The 18,164-nt window shown below is 40.9% G+C and overlaps 1 protein-coding gene across 8 annotated transcripts in view; it reads left to right on the forward strand.

Moving 5' to 3' along the window:
- Nucleotides 1–18,164, forward strand: part of tanc2b (tetratricopeptide repeat, ankyrin repeat and coiled-coil containing 2b) — a 253,724-nt gene that overhangs the window by 117,118 nt on the left and 118,442 nt on the right. For all 8 annotated transcript variants that reach the window (XM_050059794.1, XM_050059793.1, XM_050059796.1 and 5 more), the window contains one exon: nt 14,834–14,905. In XM_050059794.1, the coding sequence (XP_049915751.1) occupies nt 14,834–14,905 (72 nt within the window). The remainder of the gene's footprint in view (nt 1–14,833; nt 14,906–18,164) is intronic.

Below are 18,164 nucleotides of genomic sequence, written 5' to 3' on the forward strand. Positions count from 1 at the left end.
CACAGTGCGTTCGAGTTTAAACTTCCGACTGGGAACTGGAAATTTCCGACCTCCGAGTACAAAACGAACGCACCATTAGCATTTGTCAGGTGGCCTGAAACATGATTCCAAATTAGCAGTATGTTGCTCTGTAACTTCTGTATGTGTAAATAAGCAAGTATATGAGTGAGTATATCAACTTAAAAGGTGATGATTTGTAAATATTGTGTTCACAACCCACTGCAGTTGCCCCCATGTGGTGGAAGAAAGTCAATCACAGCAGGTTTAAGATGTCTAAAACCATCAGTCCAACACTTGTCCAAAATAAATACAATACAGTGTGTGAAGTAGGTCATATTATAACTGTGAACACAGGTGGGTTTTTTTTTTTAAAAGGAGCAGGAGCAGCAGTAGTAGGAGCTAAAAAAAGAGCTGCATTAGGATTTGTCGTAGCTTCCAGATAATCAACAGTTACGTAACAACAGGACAAATAGAGATACCCCTGTAGTGCTTTGGGCACGACTGGGATATTTCTTCTTTTATTGCATCCACTGTTGCTTGGCAAATTGGAAGATGCCACTGATTTACTTCTTGCTCTTGGCGTGTAAACCAATATGCAGAAAGAACAAATGAGCCACGGATACAACAACAAAGACTCATCTAAATTATTTGCAGTGTTATTGTTTTAAATACTCTTTGTTTAGGCTGTAACTTGAGTGTTTTTGTTGCTTTAAAGAGGCATTTTACCCAAATTAGAGGTAAAGCGTGTACTGGCTCAGCTTGGATTTATATTGAGGAAAATGAGCCAAATGTATAAACTGCACCATATGGTTGTTTTCATTGGCTGTTTTGTTGGCAAATTTTGAATCCCATATGTAAGTGTAAAATTAAATGTTATTTAAATGTGTTAGCACCAGAGCACAAATAAAGAGCACTAATCATGATGCATTATAGTTTTAATTGAATCTCGTGGCCTTTTGGAGAAAGTATCAGTAAAATCTGTCCTATTGAATAATCTAATGTCTTTCTCTGGTTTGTCCTGTGATGTTTTTCCTTTGAACTAGGGGTGTCATTTATGATTACCTTTGTTTTTTATAGCACGACTGGTGAGTTTCTAAGAAAAAAATGCAAAATAATGTGAAATACAAGAGGCTTTTACTTTTAGTACAGTGCTCCACTGACTCAGTGAGCTTTAGCACCACTTTTCAAAGCGCTATCCATTTAGAGGTGGTGAAATATTCATGTCTTGTGATATAAATGTCTTGCCTTTGTTTCAATTTTTGTTGGCTTTGTTGACAGACAGCCGACTAGCCGCGTTAAAAACCGGAAACATAGTGCCCTCTGCCCACCCTCCAGTCTCCACTGGTAAGCTAACGTTAGCCTTAGCCGGTCTGCACTGCGCACTACCCGGGTTGGGTGGGACCTAGTTAGCGGCACTACTCATTTGTGATTACTGCTAATAACAGGTGCTGCCATGGAAACATGGTGGCCATCCCTCAGTTTCCCCCCAGGTCACCCTACTGAGTAACTGGCAAAACCCCTTTCCCATTAATGGGAAAGGGTTTTTGCCAGTTACTCATTGTTAATTATGTTAGCTCCACTGGTTAGCTAACATTAGCCTTGGCCGCTCTGCACTGTGCACTGCCTGAGTCTGGTGGGAGCTTGCTAGTGGTGCTGCTCCTTCGTGAATACCACTGGAAATGTTACCACCAGAGGGACGGTCTTACTGCGGAAACATGATGGCCACTCTCCGGTGCCCTGAGGTAGCCCTCATAAGAAAGTGGCCTTCTTTTAAGCGGCAAACCCCCTTTAGCTTTGTTAGTTACGTTAGCAAAACTAGCCGTGCTAACACTGCAAACTGTGCTAACATTGTTTGCGGCTCAAAATTAATCTTAACGTTATTCGCTAGAGCAACCTAGGGGAGACCTGAGGGTGGGCACAATGTTTCCACAACGATGCTGTTGGGTCGGGATGGCGGTACTAGCAGTAATCACCAAATGAGCTGTGCCGCTAACTAGCTTTCACCAAACATGGGTGGTGTGCAATGCAGTAAACTGAAGAATAGCAAAATTTACCTTTAGACTGACATGCTGGTCAGAAATGTTCTGGGAAGTTAACCAATTAAAGGTAATGCTCTGTAAAATGTGGCTCCATTGCTTGTTAACGTATGTATGTCATCTCAGGCTTATTTGTAGCTGCTACTTGCTACAGAGCACCTCAACTGAAGGCCATCTTAAGTTTGTATTTAGTCAAAAAAAATATTTGTGCTTATGATCAATGTCCAAGTCCATATTTAACGTCACATGTCTCCACCCCATTACACCGCAATGCACGTAAAGCTAGCATAGCTTAGCTAACTGAGCTAAATAACTAAGAACCACAGCTAGAGACAAAAATATATGATTGGTGACTAGGGCTGCAATGATTAGTCGACTAATCAATGACTAATCGACTATTAAAATAATCAGTGAATGTTTTAGTAGGCGACTAATCGGTTTGAGTCATTTTTAATAGAAAAGTACTATGAAAGTACCTTAGAATACTTTTATTGCAGCTTCTTACGTTCAAATATTGGCAGATTACACACTCTCCCATGATGGGAAACTAAAACCCTTTGGCGTGAGTACGAAACAAGACATTAGATGACATAATTTTGGGGTTTGGGAGAGACAGACTGACATTTTTCAACATTTTAACACATTTTTCGATAAAATGATTAGTCAATTAATCAAAGAAATAATCGACAGGTTAGTCGACAATGAAAATAATCGTTAGTTGCAGTCCTATTGGTGAAGCTTTACTGCTTCATTGGAGCACTGAAAAAAAGTTGAGGCCAGCTCAGTATTGATTTGTAGCGATTCACGCCCATCTGCAGTGAAAAGTGTGGGCCGTCAGTTCGTAACTTCAAGTCTTCCATTGAAATCAACTTGCTTGTTGCTTGTAGTGTGAACACAATATATCCGTTGACATACCTTCTTTAAACTAACCATTCCTTGATTTACTTGGTGGACGAAGAAAGTAGACCTGAATGCAGGAGTTTAGCACACTTATTCCCTAATAAACAGACTCAAGTATAAAGGCTTGAAATCTAAAATGAGTCTGTCCAAACAAATCCAGTTTGTATTCTGTTTTAAATGCATTTTTTTCTGTGCATCATTGGACTATTCAGCAGGCAGCAGGCATCAGGAACACTCAGAAGTGTCTGCTACCCACACAGTACATCAGTTTCTTTGCTCTCATACAGGCTGGCTGTGTTTTTTTTAGCGTTCTTTCCTTGTAAAAGAGTAGGATACACACATTAAATCAAAGCTGATATGAGCATTGTCCTAAACGCAGTTAACAGCTTGTGAAACTGCTGGCTCCGCTCGCCCTCCCTCTCTGTCTCCCTCCGACTATTCTGCTCAGCGCACCTGCATTATGCTGTCCCCACAGACTCACAACAGCCACGGTCTATAACAGTATCGTCTCTCTGCTGGGAACCCTCATAACTGCTGCAGTTTGTCCTCCCTCAGAGAAAGGCTGCTTAAGAGTTGACAGGATTGTCTTTATTACTGCAGGTAAAACAGCCAGAGACAAACAGTTCAGCGTGCCTCACTCTCAGCCTCACCCCTCCCTTTGTATTGTTTAAAATGAACACAAGGTTGAAACGTCAAACAGCATGGACTTCATAGTGTTTACATCCATCAAATGCTTCGTTAAGTTTGCTCATGCTTGTGTTTAAACAGCAATGAAGATCAGTGTCGGCTAGAAGGCGAATATGAAGGTAGATCCCAAAGGATTCATGGTCTTGGTGCTCTGTATGTGCAGTGTGACCACGTTTTTTAATTGTTCTGTCTACACAATGACACAAATTAGTAAAACATACCCGTTGTAATTTTCCACAGCCCTAAAATAACATCTTCAAATGCCTTGTTTTGTCCAACCAACAGTCCAAAACCTAAAGATGTTTAGTTCACAGTTATATAACACAAAGAAAAGCAGCGAATCCTCACATTTAAGAAGCTAGAGGTGGAGAAAATTTGCTATTTTTGCTTAAAAAATGACTGAAAACAATATCAAAATAGTGGCAGATTAATCATCTGTCTATCACCTGATCACTTAATAGACCAACTGTTGCAGCCATAATGTGTTAAGCCACAACAAGCATAAAATCATTTTTCTTGAACAGCTTTTTAACCTCGAGACATCAGATTTTGTTTGGTTTGTATTTGTAACTTCTGCTACCGATGTAGGATTAAAATGACTTGGGGAAAAAAAAACAAAAAAACAATTGTCTTTGTATAGTAAGTCGTTTTAAGGTGTTAAATACAGTTCATTTCAGTGCCTAAATACTTGGCTGTGCGAAAGCAAAATTGCAAATAGTGCAACATTTCTAAAAGCCTTATGATTTGTTTGTTTTGTAACTTTTTTCCTGCTCCACACTCCTAGCAAGGAACGTGCCTTTTGTTTGGAGGAACAGTCCGTCACACCTAATCGGCCTGAATAAAATGCTCCGGTAATACATAAATAAAGTCCTTATAGTACTTCCTTATTAGCTGCGTCTTAGTGACTGTTGCTAAAATGGGTCAAATTTGTTGGCAAATGAAACTATAAACGTAATTAAGCATAATAAACAAGTTTCAACCATAAAATGTGATCAGGTTTTGTATCTTGTCCACTGTCGTGTTGTGATCGGCTGCAGACGGACTTGGCAGAGATGGCTGCCATCTTGTTTTTATATGGATTAGAGATGCACTGATCCAGCTTTTTCAGTTTCAATACCAACCCAGATGCTGTGGCTTTGATTATCAGCCGATACTGATCCGATACCATGGTTGACCTAAAAAGCTATATACCTTTACATGTAGAACAGAAAAGACTAGAGGCATCAGGCATTGATGACTACACAGTTCTTTCCTAAGATAAAATGAAACAAGATGGAAACAGATTAATGCAATGATGAACAGAAATGAACAACTGGGCAACAGCAGTTGAAATAGTGTGAAATACCTCCACACAGCACATTCTCTCCTTCGCTCCATGACGTATGACGTAGCTCGCGTTGCAATAGATTTAAAGGCAAAGGATCGTCTGAGGTATAGGTTGCATTTTCCGATACCCGATCCATCTATTTTGATGATATCGGGGCTGATATTCGATCCAGATATCGGATCGGTGCATCCCTAATATGGATTACTGTATTGTGGTTTGTTCCTACTACATGGCACGAAAAAGTGTCCACGAATGAGGACAGCAGGTCTGAGTTAAGCAAAATTAGATGCAACAAACCCAAATATGTGATGTCCTCATGTTGTAGGAGGTTAAATGGAGCACCTGGTTTCACGTTCTGACAAAGTTTCATCTCACTGGTTTCAAGATGGTTTGGACTCGGTGGGTAAAAGGTGATGTCACTTCCTGTGAACCAGTCACAGTTTAGCAATACTGGAATCAAAGTGCAGCTACACAGTAGTGGAGTTGTTTCCTTATGTTTCCAGCGCTGTCAGATTAATCAGATCAAACCACTCCTACACAGCCCTGATAAAGCTTAAAGATAAGCTTAAATTGTTCTACATTTAGTGATACATATTTAATGTTATGAAGTAAAAGACGTCAGGTTTAAGCTTTTACACAAATACACAAATATATTTTTGTAGTCATTGCGAGAAATGACATTTGGCCTTGGCGTCAGTCTATGTAATTGTTTGGAGACCAAAGTAGAACCTCCTCTTTGCCTTTATGTTTAAATCTGGATTATTGTTGACAGACATTTTTCCCTGCAAAGAATATTTTTGGTTACATCTCCGCATAGCATCCCTGTTGTATATGGCTGTGTGTAAATGTATATACTGTCCAGTAAGTGTATGAGTGTTGTGGTTTGGATGAAAGTGGCTCGCTATTGTTTTACCCTGGCAGGATGTCAGAACCCTCCACTTCCTGTGGTAGACCCAGGCCGCCTCATTGAGAGAAAGCCTTTGACAAGCTCTCTCACAGAAGACGTGTGTGTGTATGCATGCATTTTTGTGTTAGCTTACACTCAGGCTGATGCTAATGAAGATGTCCGCCGACTTTACAACCGAGCAGATGTCTGCGCTCTCATACGGCTCGCTGCAGCTCACTGTGGGGCTGTGATTCATTCAGATGCTGCACTTTGTTGGGAATCTGATTAGATTCAGCTTAAATGAAAGTCAGACCAGAGGAGCAGAGAGTTTGTCTGAGACCAAACACACAACAGCAGACTTCTGCACACATGGTGTAAAGATTAATCAGTTAGTTGATCGACCGCAGGAACAGTATGGTGTTGTTGGTGCTGTCGACATATCTGCTGATAACATGTTTACTTTTGCAGCTTCAGACATGAATAGACGATTAATCGATTGGCAGAAACTTAATGTGACATTTTAGATTTTTTTTTTTTTTTTTAATATATATGTTGGTCGTACAAAACAAATCAAGACTTCACCTTTGGCTCTAAGAAACTGTGATGACTTTTTTCCACTATTTTCTGACATTTAATAGAGTTCAGGATTCGTGATTTAATTAAAAGAATCATTAGTTGGAGCCCTTATGAGCACGTGTCTGCATATATTTATATTACTTGAGATGCACTTGAGTTGGTGGTTCATAAGTGCCTTACTTCAGGAATACTTCACCCTCAAAATGATCATGTGTATATCAGTTTCTCACGCCATGTTATTGTAAATTTGTGGAGAAAACTTTGTTTTTCTCGCATGCCTCCACGGTGAACAAAGAATCCAAAACATAAGAAAATTCTTGATGAATTTAGGTCATAGACGGGTGCGTTTAACAACAGCAAAACTGTGTCAGAACTTCCTTTTACAAACTCTCACACAACTCTTGCTGTATACTCCAAGTCTCATTTATCCAGTCATATGCTCAGTACTTCCCAAACACATGCATCTTTGTTAAAACCTTACTATTTAAGACATTTCCATATATGTTGATTCCTCTGAGCAGAGTTCAAATGAGCGTGCAGTATGCTGAAGTGTTTTAAGTAGGTTTTAGTGAAAATCAGTGGTAGCCAGGTCAAAAATAATCACAATTGTTGAAGGCCTCTGTGTGGTGTTTTTAAACTTGAGAAGGCTGTCTCCAGTAAATGTTTTGTACCTTACAATCAATGTACTCCTTCAAATAAAGGCTGCATATTTGTCTTCTAAAGGAAAAGGACAACCAGCCTAACATGTAGAAACAGTACGCATTTTTGTGGATTTCAAAATGTAACTGTACTGTAGGGCTGCAACTAGTGATTATTTTCGCCATCAATTAATCGTCAAGTCTCTAAAATGTCAAAAATTGTGGAAAATGCTCATCACTATTTCCCAGAGCCCAAAGCAGCATCCTTGAACTACTCCTTGAACTACAGCCCCAAACCCAAAGACAATCATACATTGATGTCATCTTACTATATAATGACGAAAACTCTGTCTGTGTGTCTGTTCCACGTTTTTCTCCTCACTGACTTGGTCAATCCATGTGAAATTTGGCACAGTGGTAGAGGGTCATGGGAGGATGCGAATGAAGCAGTATTACATCAATTGGCCAAAGGGGGGCGCTATAGCAACTGATTGAAACTGCAAACTTTGAATGGGCATATCTCATGCCCCGTATGTCGTAGAGACATGAAACTTTGCACAGAGATGCCTCTCCTCATGAGGAACACATTTGCCTCAAGAACCCATAACTTCCGCTTATATAGATTTTCCGCCATTTTGAATTTTTTGAAAAACACTTCAAATGGATCTCTTCCTAGGAAGTTTGAGCGATCTGCATGAAACTGGGTGAACATAATCTAGGGACCAATATCTAAAGTTCCCTCTTGGCAAAAGTTGGAAAACTTACTAAAACTGAGCTTCTATAAGGCAATGAATATTGCGGAGGGCGTGGCTCATCACATAAAGGTGTATAACATCTCAAGGGTTTCACCCATCACCACGCAACTTTGTAGGCATATGACCACACATAATCTGAGGGGACCCCTCCATTATTGACCCCATCAAACAAAATGGGGGCGCTAGAGAGCTCATTTCTTATCTAGGCCTAACTGCCATATGGATTTTTACTAAACTTGGTAGATATGTAGAACAGGACGCCTCAAGGTGACTGGAGAAATGTAACTCTAATTGGCAACTGGGTGGCGCTATAACAACAGAAAAATGCTTCAAAATGGCTAAAATGTGACCGATCGCTGTGGCTCCCCCTGTGGACGATTGTATTTTTTTCTTTCTAATTTTTGGGATGACTAAGTCATGGTATGCTATGCTGTAATTTACGATCATAAATGACAAAAAAAGCAGCATATTCTCACATTTAAGAAGCTGGAACCATCAATTTGCTTGAAATTTTGCTTGAAAAATGCCCAAAAGGGTTACTCAATCATCATAATAGTTGGTAATTATTTTTTTTAATTGATTTACTTGTTTATTTGACAAGGACAAATGCAAAAGACGTTGCTTCAATGGTAAAATAGAAAGTAGATGCAATGCATACAGGTTTCTAGTCATGGCTAATTTGCAACCCCTGTCCCTCATTTGGCTCTGGAATTAAAACAGGAAGTGTGAGATTACTGAGCATGGAGTGATTCAATACAATAATACAACACAGTAGAATACAGACAAATACTAAGTCAAAGAGGAGACATTAAGAACAGAGACAAAAACAATTAACAGTGACTGTTATTTAAGTATGAGGTCTGTGTGTGTTTGATCGACTAATTGATTGACTAATCGTTGCAGCTGTACTGTACCAGTAGTGTGTACACAGATCAGATAATTAGCAACTGTGTTATCAGTATGAAATTCCTCGACTCTGATACTGACATGGTTTTGAACTAGCTTACATACGACGACAGCAGTATGGAATTCCTGAAATTTAGTTACTGCTTTTGGTTTGGTGTGCCAGATGTGTAATAATGCATGTGTGCGTGTGACTAGATAAATGAGCCTTGGGCTATACTGAGAGAGCTGTTGTTAAATGGGGTCCTCTATCGCAGCAATTCATCGAGAACTTTTTTGGATTCTTTGTTCAGCGTGGAGGCATGTGAGAAAAACAAAGTTTTCTTTACAACTCCAGGGTAACTCAGAGTGAGTAACTGACACACACATGATCAGTTTGTGGGTGAAGTATTCCTTTAAAAGGCACAGGCGCAGCCTCTTCTCTGGTGACATCAGAAGCAATTTGGCAGCAGCGTTTGTTGCTCTCTACAGGAATCAGCACACAGCACTGATTCACTCCTTGGCATTTACCTTTTCCAATTTCAGACTTTTCTCTTTTCTTTTTTTTTTTTTTTAACCACTCTTTAAATCAGTCTCTATTTTGGTAAATTACATCTGCTCACACACGACAACTCCCATGTGAAATACGAGCCGTGCGTTCGTTTTTTATTTGTGTGTGGGCTACCGTGTGCTGAATAAATGTCAGCATGTTTTATTATTGTAGCTCGCACATGATCCCTCTGTGTCTACATCAGATTTATGCGGATTTGAGGTAGTTTAACATTTAGCTGTCTGGAGAGAGAAGCGTATAATAGGACTCAGGATGATACAAGGATGGTGCGCGCGTCATTAGGAATGTGTCATTGAGTGCACAGAACTCACACAATTAGATATTACTCACATTTAATGTATGCATTACAAGGAAACTGATGAAACAGGATGTAGAGTCCCATTTCCTCTTTATTTCTAACCTGTATTTCTACTTCGATGAGTGGTGGGAAAAACTTGCTGTGACGTGGAGCGTAACAGGGGGAGACTACATGTGTTTAATTAGGGGTCCTAGTTTACTTCCTGGTGTGAAAGTGGGGATTGACAACAAGTTGGCAACATTAGGGCCCCACGAAGACAATCAGCAAAGGTAAGAAATAAGGCAGCAATGAACTGAACCTAACGCTGAATCACTGTGCTGTCACCGAGCTGAAGGATGTGATTCTCCGGGCTCCTAATATCCAGAATGTGTCTCGGTTACACGACTCAGTTGCAATCTTTTTCTCTTTCTGTTGTTTGCTGTTTTGTGGGGTCTTACAAGCAAAAGACAGGCATCGATTGCACTTTTTGGGGCGAGTCTATTGGTTCCTTTTGAGCGTGATGTGATCGATCAGTCGCAGAAAAAGAACCAGATCCATTTCGAATCGTAATTTGTTCCACCCACTCTCCTCCAGATTAGTTATTCAGAGTTTTTAGACATCCAGCGTGGAGATCAAAACCCCTTCGACTTAGCTGTCTGTTTTTTAAGATCTTCTTTTTTTACCAAAGGTGATCACACAAAAGAGCACAATTTATAGTAATCACCCCGCGACAGTACCTGGGAAAGAAGCCTCATTTCAGAGCAGAGGTCACATTGAACACTGTGAACACCGCCAGGTTCATCAAAGTCAGTCTGAACGATAATGATAGCAGAGTTTCTCCGCCATGCTCCATGGGATCACTCTCAGATGTCACGCTGACTTCTCCCGTAATGACTCTTTGTCCAAGTGCGAAATTGGCTTGCTCTTTTGACATCCTAACACAGCACCGTGGTATTACAGCTCAGAAGAATAGCCAACAGAGTAAGTGCACCATTATTTCTTCGGTTTAGGAGATGGTCTTTTAGCTTCAGAGAGAGCAGAGCTTTGATTTTACAGCTGAATAGGATGTGGTTACAGAGCACAGATTGTCTGTTCTGACTTTGTATCGGACACTGAGCTGAGTTCAGTTGTATTCTTGTTGACCGAGTGGTTGACAGATGTTCTGTAAGGAACTAGAATAATGTCCGCTGTTTGTCTCTGCGGCTGGAAAGAAAACACGTCTCTGTCTTCTGTCAGCCGTAGGTCCTCCCCTTTCATGTTCCCTGCTTAATAGGCCATTGATCTGTGTGGCAGGACATTGTGCTGTGATCACTGGTTACAAGAGAGCAATCTGCACACAAGAATAGGAGCTTTCGCTTTCAAATAAAAGAGCTACGAAGATGTGTTTGCCAAGACTAAACAGGGATGGTAGTGGGGAGAAAGGAGGCTGACGTAAAGAGGTAAAGCCACAGTGGTGCTGTGTGGAATTTTTCCAAAAACCTCAATAACAATATTTAGTCAAATTGAGGGTTTAACGTAGAAGTGTCATGTAGTGGGTGGAATCTAAGTGAACCTGAATAAAAGTTGTTTCATTTCCAACAAAGCCTGCGGCTCGTTCTTTAGTTGTTTTTACATTTATTTATTAATTTCTGTATTACAGTGGGGAAGAATGGGGTCGGCTGAGACACTTTTGTATTGACACAAGATAATCTTCCATTACTCACAGACTACTTTAACAATTATGGACCCTATGTGCAATTCAGCCTGTCCATTTATTATCTCTTGCTTTTTTCCTCCTTCGCTGCTGTAATGATGCAAATTTCCCCGCTGTGAGACTATTAAAAGATTATCTTAGATTATGAAAATGATTTGATCCCCGAACAGGTAACAGATGTCTGCTAGGGGCGGGGGGAAAATCGATACAGCATAGTTTCGTGATTATTGTTATTATGATACAAGTTCTTAATATGACAAATACAAATTAAACTTTAGGTAGCCTAGAATAATACTAGAATAATTTAATTAATTGCTTTTTAACCCACTAGATACATTTTGCTGCTGCTGCAAAAAAGGCTGAGGTGAGATGGACAAACTGAAAACTTTATCTTACTAGATAAAACTGATGTTGAAGAATTTTTCCTCTGGGGACATAATTTACTAGAGGTGGGAATCTCTAGGCACCTCACGATTCGATTCAATTCCGATTCTGAGGGCAACGATTCTCGATTCTAAAACAAGCCAATAAGAAAATTCACACTAGATATTGAAAAACATTATTGTAATAAAGCTGGGAATACATATCCAGTGCATACAAACTGTATGACTTACTGTGGTTGAGATGACTACACTCCACCAGTCTCCTCCGGTCCATCCTCCTCATCCATAAATCTCAACGGGACTCTCCTGTCCCTCGTCGACCTCCTCGACATTTCTCCTCCAGTATTTACAAAACTATAACTGACTATAACTATCTGAACTATAAAAACACGAACTATTGCAAAAAAGACGAACGATGGCAAAACTACGAACTATGGTGAAAACACGACGAAAACACGGCAAAAAACACTCAAAAACACGGCATAAAAAAACTCAACAGCTCTCAAAAAACCACAGATACTGTTATTTACAACACTAAATATCATTTACAAAGAAAACACCACAAAACTCTGCTAAAACTCACCAAAACTCCACTAAAACACCGCTAATTAACTCCAACTTGCACTCTCCTCGTCAGCTGTCACTCTCCTCCTGCTGTGCTCACTTCCCTCCCCTCCTCCACAGGTAATGACGTCACTACCGTAATATACTGTGATGTATATCACTGGAAAGCTCCGCTTCTCCGCTTTCAGAATCCGTTGGAATTATGTTGATAGTGTGTATGGTTGAGGAGTTACGGTAATTTGAAAAATAGATATAAAAATAAAATTAAAATCGATTATGAGTTTTCCACATCGATGCTCGCATCGTTCAAGACAGAATCTCGATGCATCTAAAAATCAATTTTTTTCCCCACCCCTATAATTTCCAGATGAAAACAGGTAAAATATTGCAGTATATTTTATCACAATACTCAGCATTTCACAACATATTAGCACTGTATTGTGACTTAAGTATCATGATAATATCGTATCATGGATCCTCTGGTGATTCCCACCCCTAATGTCTGCTGACAAATTATTTTATAATTATTTTATTAAAGTTTTTTAGAGCCCTACCCAAACACGAAAGGCACAATTTTGTTAAATGTACAAGGAGTACAGAGACGAGAGCGTCTTTTTTTAAAAGGTAAAACTGCTTTATTCAGTGTTTTTACCAGTTTTAATCGCCGGGTGTGTTTGTTTCGGAGAGGAAGAGAGCTCTGCGGATAATTCAGCTCCTGGTAAAAACCTCCTGAACAATAAACACTGAAGGAATCCTAACTGGGAGTTCATGCTTGGCACATGAGAGAAGTTTCAGCCTCAGCAATCTGCAATCCTCACTGCTAGATGCCACTAAATCCACCTACATCTTTGGGTGAACATAAACCCAGAGACCGCGGGATATAACCTAAAGCAAGTTCATTAAAAAAAAACTAAAATTAAAATATTGATTTAGCTTAGCAGTCTTAGTTTAAAATTCACTCTGTGACTTCACAGTAGGTCTTATTTAATTAGGAAAAGCCTTTGTCTCACAGATGAGGCCCAATAATTATATCTATTCCACGTACTGTAATTGTACACCTTTATTGTCTCCTGTTCATTTGATTTATCATTAACACTTCAGATGTGACATGTTGAGCTACTGACCTCATCTGATGACGAGCAAGCTGCTCAGAACGTCACCTGAGGTGCTAATCAGATCTGCCGCAGGAGCAGAGCAAGTGTGCGAAATCTATTACACTACATCACCGAGCATCACACTCTTCATATGTGTTTGCATGCATGTGTTTTCATGGCTCACTGTGCCCGTAGCTAGAGTGCGTCATCTTCAAAGCCTGCATTGATTTTCACGACATTGATTTTACGAGACGATGTGGCCCATCAGGTATACGAGGTGAGAAGCTATTTTTGATGTAGAACATGAGAGATGGATGTGTCGGCAGCAGGATCTCTGGTTTTGTCTGTAAACAGCAAAAATAAAAAGGTTGTGTTGGTGAATTTTATGTTTCAGTTGCATAACATTTCACATTTTGTTGGTGTGCCTGTTAATTTGACATCTCCCGACATGGTGGCTCAGGTCATGACGCGAACCCTGTAAATCCTCCGCAGAGGGCTCCCGTCCACAATCAGTGTCAATCTCAGGCTGGCCCAGTTCTCACACAATCATGTCCCACGGCTTATTCTATCTGTCCATCGACAAGCTTGATCCGTCCACCAGCGAGCCAATCTAGCCCGCTGTGTGGCCACTGGCACACAGGGTGTGAATCCACGATGGGAGAGATAACACTTGAGTATTTGTTTGTGTTTTCTGGCCTGATGGTGAGCTCTGTGATTGAAGCACAATGGGAGGGGGGGGTCCTGCCAAAATATACAATCCTTTTGGGATAAAACACCTTCATGGTTTTCTACTTAATGCAGCAATCTTTGGTCCATCTACACGTCGAAAATCCTCTCACTAGTTTTCATGCATCATCATGGATTGTATTAATAGCGCACTTAGTTCCAGTGGGATGTATTTATTCTGAGTATAAATCATTTGTTCCAAACCTCCTCTGCTGGCCTGTCGTGCTTTACAGTAGATCCATCCACACTTGAACAGGATTATGAAACAATCCCCCCGTGACACTGACTGTGCTGCCCAGTGATGCCGCCCCTCCACCCCCCTCATTTCAGCTCCATCCACTGTGGCTAATTCTGCCTGCCTGCTCCCTTGGGCGTAATTGATCCTCATATCATTAACCGTATGTGGATCTATCCTGGGAAACGCCCACTGTTTTACAGCCAGTCCTCACTCACTGAACCGTAGAGCCCAGTGAGCTCTGTGATTGTGCCTCAACACACACAGGAATCTGCACGCAACAGTGGCTGTAATGTAAACTATTTTGTTATCCGCACGGCCAGGCCTCAAAGACAGAGGCCCACTGGCTGTTTAGTCTAAACATGGGGAGGCGGAAGACGTGGAGCTTGGCGGCGCGGTCCCCGTTCGCCACCATAAGGGGCCACTTGCGCCCCACAAGGAAAGGCGTGGAGGGGCTGTGTGTGAGCAGCTTGCTGGGGGTCCTCCGGTCCCACACCTGGCTGATCGGAGACGAGGAGGTGGCCCTGCTGCTGGCCTCCTCGCCACGCTACCAGCATCACAGAGCTCACTCCTTATCTTTCTCTTTCTGCTCCTCCTCTGCAGATGGTGGGAGCGAGGACTTGGCAGACCCCCGCTCGCCCAGTCTAGACCCTCACCTGAGCCACGTTGGCCAAGGTAAGCAAACGAAAATGTAAAAAGAAAATATGTGTTCAAAAAAAAAAGTTACTAATCCAATCAGCAGAAAAAGGTGTTGGTATTGTACGTTTCTGCAAACCACGGATATGTCACATTTGTACGTCATTATGTAGCGTAGTCAACGTTTCAACTACAGCCTGTGCCATAGCCTCAGAAACGCTGTGGTTAATATGTGGTTATGTTTAGGCCTCAAAAACCACTCAGTCATGGTTAGGACAAGATCAAAGCTTGGGCTTAAAGGACCCACTTTTGGTGGGTTGCTGTATAAAACAACCGCTTTTTATTAAATTTAGATATGTCATGGTAAAAAAAACAACTTTATTTTATGGCGCAATCCCGGCAGGAAACGCAGAGATGTCCCTGTTAATACTACCGGATTTCGTGACCTAATGGCAGCAGGAAACACAAAAATGTCTTGGTAAAAAACAGCATTATTTCTGGCACTATCCAGACAGGAAATGCAGAAATGTCTCAGTTAAAAACAAGTTTATATCTTGGCACAGTCCCAGCAGGAAGTGCAGAGATATTTCCGTAAGAAACAACTGCTTCTCATGGTACTGTGCCAGCAGGAAATGCGGTGATGTCTCACTAAGAAATAGACGCTTTCTGCGGCACTATCCCGGCAGGAAACGTATAGATGTCTCGGTTAAAAACTACTGGATTTAGTGGCCTAACGGCGGCAGGAAACACAAAAATGTCTTTGTAAAAAACAACCTTATTTTATGGCACAATCCCGACAGGAAACGCAGAGATGTCTCTGTAAAAAACATTCACATTTGGTGGCTAAACAGCCGTTTAAAACCCCCCCAACAAAACAGATGGGTTGCTAAAACACAACTGGTTTTGCTGTTGGATGGTCTTGAACAGAACTCTGCAGCTTGGCAGGCGTCTTACAGGTGTCACACAAACCATCACCCCCTCCACCTCCAGATGACAAAGTCAGCTCATATACTACGTCACTTTAGAAACACTGATATGATACATATGACATATACGAATGCAACATCTTTATAGTTTGCAGAAACGTACAATGACGCCATTTCCCTCTGGTGATTGAGCTGAAGTTACAGGTAGTTACTCTGGAGCCCTCACAGATTCATGAAATATAGTTTTGCCTGCAAAAGCCATTTGAGCGCCCCAGCAATACCTCGTCTTCTCCTCTATTGCTTATTACGGAGTGTATTGAGCTGCTCCCAGGCGTGGACATGTGCTGTGTGAGTGAATGAGAAGCCGAGCTGCTGAGAAACAGCGCGCGAGCTCGTTTCCCACCTTTACCTTCTCATTTCCTGTAATACTTCTCTCTTGGCGGTCTCTTTCCAGACTCCATTTCTCCTCTCTTAATGTTTCCACAGCAGAAACCCACGGAGGCCTTGTTTGCCAAGTTGTATTTTATTCCACTTCATAGCAGAAAACTTTACGACTACTAGAAACTACTGGAAAGTTATATTAACAGGGAGAGAACTGTATGAATTTTATATTCCTATAATTCTGCCTGTAAATGTGAGTTACCTCTGGTGGAAAGAGGCTGTAGGAAACAGTAGATGTTTATCAACAAGGGGAATGTCAGAGCCTGGCAGGAAATGTTTTGGGCAATTATAACTTTTTTTTTCTCCCCTCCTGCATGTTTTGAGCCGAACACCTCGATGAGTAGGTGTTTGTGTTTATTTCCAGGCATGGAGTGGCCCTTAAACATGTCTCTCATCACAGTCTAAAATAAAACACCACCATTTCCCCCTCAACGCTTTTGTTCTCTGGATTTCACCACTGAAGTGCGGCTTTTCCTCCCTCTCCACCCTCCATCCTCTCCCGAAATCACACCTTTTGATTTCTACTTCAGCGTATCACAGTGTGCATGTGTTTGCAAGTGTTGAGCTTGTAGACCAAAAAGTTCACCCCAAAATCAAAAATACATGTTTTTCCTCTTACCTGTAGTGCTATTTATCAGTCTGGATTGTTTTGGTGTGAGTTGCAGAGTATTGGAGATCTCAGCCGTAGAGATTTCTGCATTCTCTCCAGTATAATGAAGCTAGATGGCACTCAGCTTGTGGTGCTCAAAGCCATAAAAAAAACTGCAAAACAAAATCTGCAGCAGTGTCTCTTCGGATTTATAGTCTGAGCATTAATACTTGTGCGGTTTGATTGATTGAAGTTTGATTCAAAACACACATAAAACACAAATGAAACATTTAGCCACAATATTAAACACAAGTACAAAATTCCACTCACAGACAAAACACTTGCCTTTTGCTAGATGTATTTTTCCCACACATACAACATGCTAATGTTATTAGCATTTTGCATTGCATAAATTAGCCTAGCAGCTAGCAATGTTGCAAACATATGATGATCTTATAGAATATGATGCATTGCTGTAGATTAAACTACACAACAGTATATAAAGAGTTAAAATCAGTACCTCTTTAAATATCCACAGCAGTAAAACATTCACATAATGCTGCAGTATTAATGCAACAGAATAGTAAAACACTGACAGGGAACGTTTGACTGCAGAATGAGTACTTTAACTTTTCATTCTTTAAAAGAATAGTCTGGATTTTTTGCTGGGGTTGTATGAGGTACTAATCCATAGCAAAACATATTTTTGCCACTTAAAAAAATCAACAACAGTGTAAGTATAGGCTTTAGTGTGGATATTTTCAACACTTTTTGATGGGGAACTCCCAATCTGTGCTCTGGTCAAAGCCACCAGACTCCATTGACCAAAACAGTAATTTTACGTCACTTAACACGGGAGTTACTTGCCTGCAGCTGCCTCGATCAGTTAGTTTGTGTTATTGTGTGTTGTTGGTGAATTTATAAATGCATGAATCTCACAATTACACAAACAAACTAACTGGTCAAGCAGCAGTGGACCAGCAGCTCCTGTGTTCTGCTGTCTTGAGGAGGATTTTACGTGTGGATCAGCTATTTGCAGATTTTCCATTGCTGTTGTGAGTGTTTTTACTTGTGCAGTTGTGTGTCTGTGACTGCAATTACACCTCCAAAACATTAGATGGCAGCGGAGTTTCTGTCAAGTGCTGTAAAGTCTAGTTGATTCAAAACACACATTAAACACACATTAAACATGGCATAATAGAGTGTGCCAGGGCTGACGTCAAAACCCGGAAGTTTAGCATCGCGCTGGTTCCCGGAAGAGAAAGTGAATGTGATTTTTGCATTGCGTTTTGGATTATGTCAGAAAATAAGCTCTGTGGCTAACACAAGTTTATGATACTTA

Source organism: Epinephelus moara, chromosome 13 (genome assembly GCF_006386435.1).
Source record: "Epinephelus moara isolate mb chromosome 13, YSFRI_EMoa_1.0, whole genome shotgun sequence".
In the NCBI taxonomy this organism is placed as follows: Eukaryota; Metazoa; Chordata; class Actinopteri; order Perciformes; family Serranidae; genus Epinephelus; species Epinephelus moara.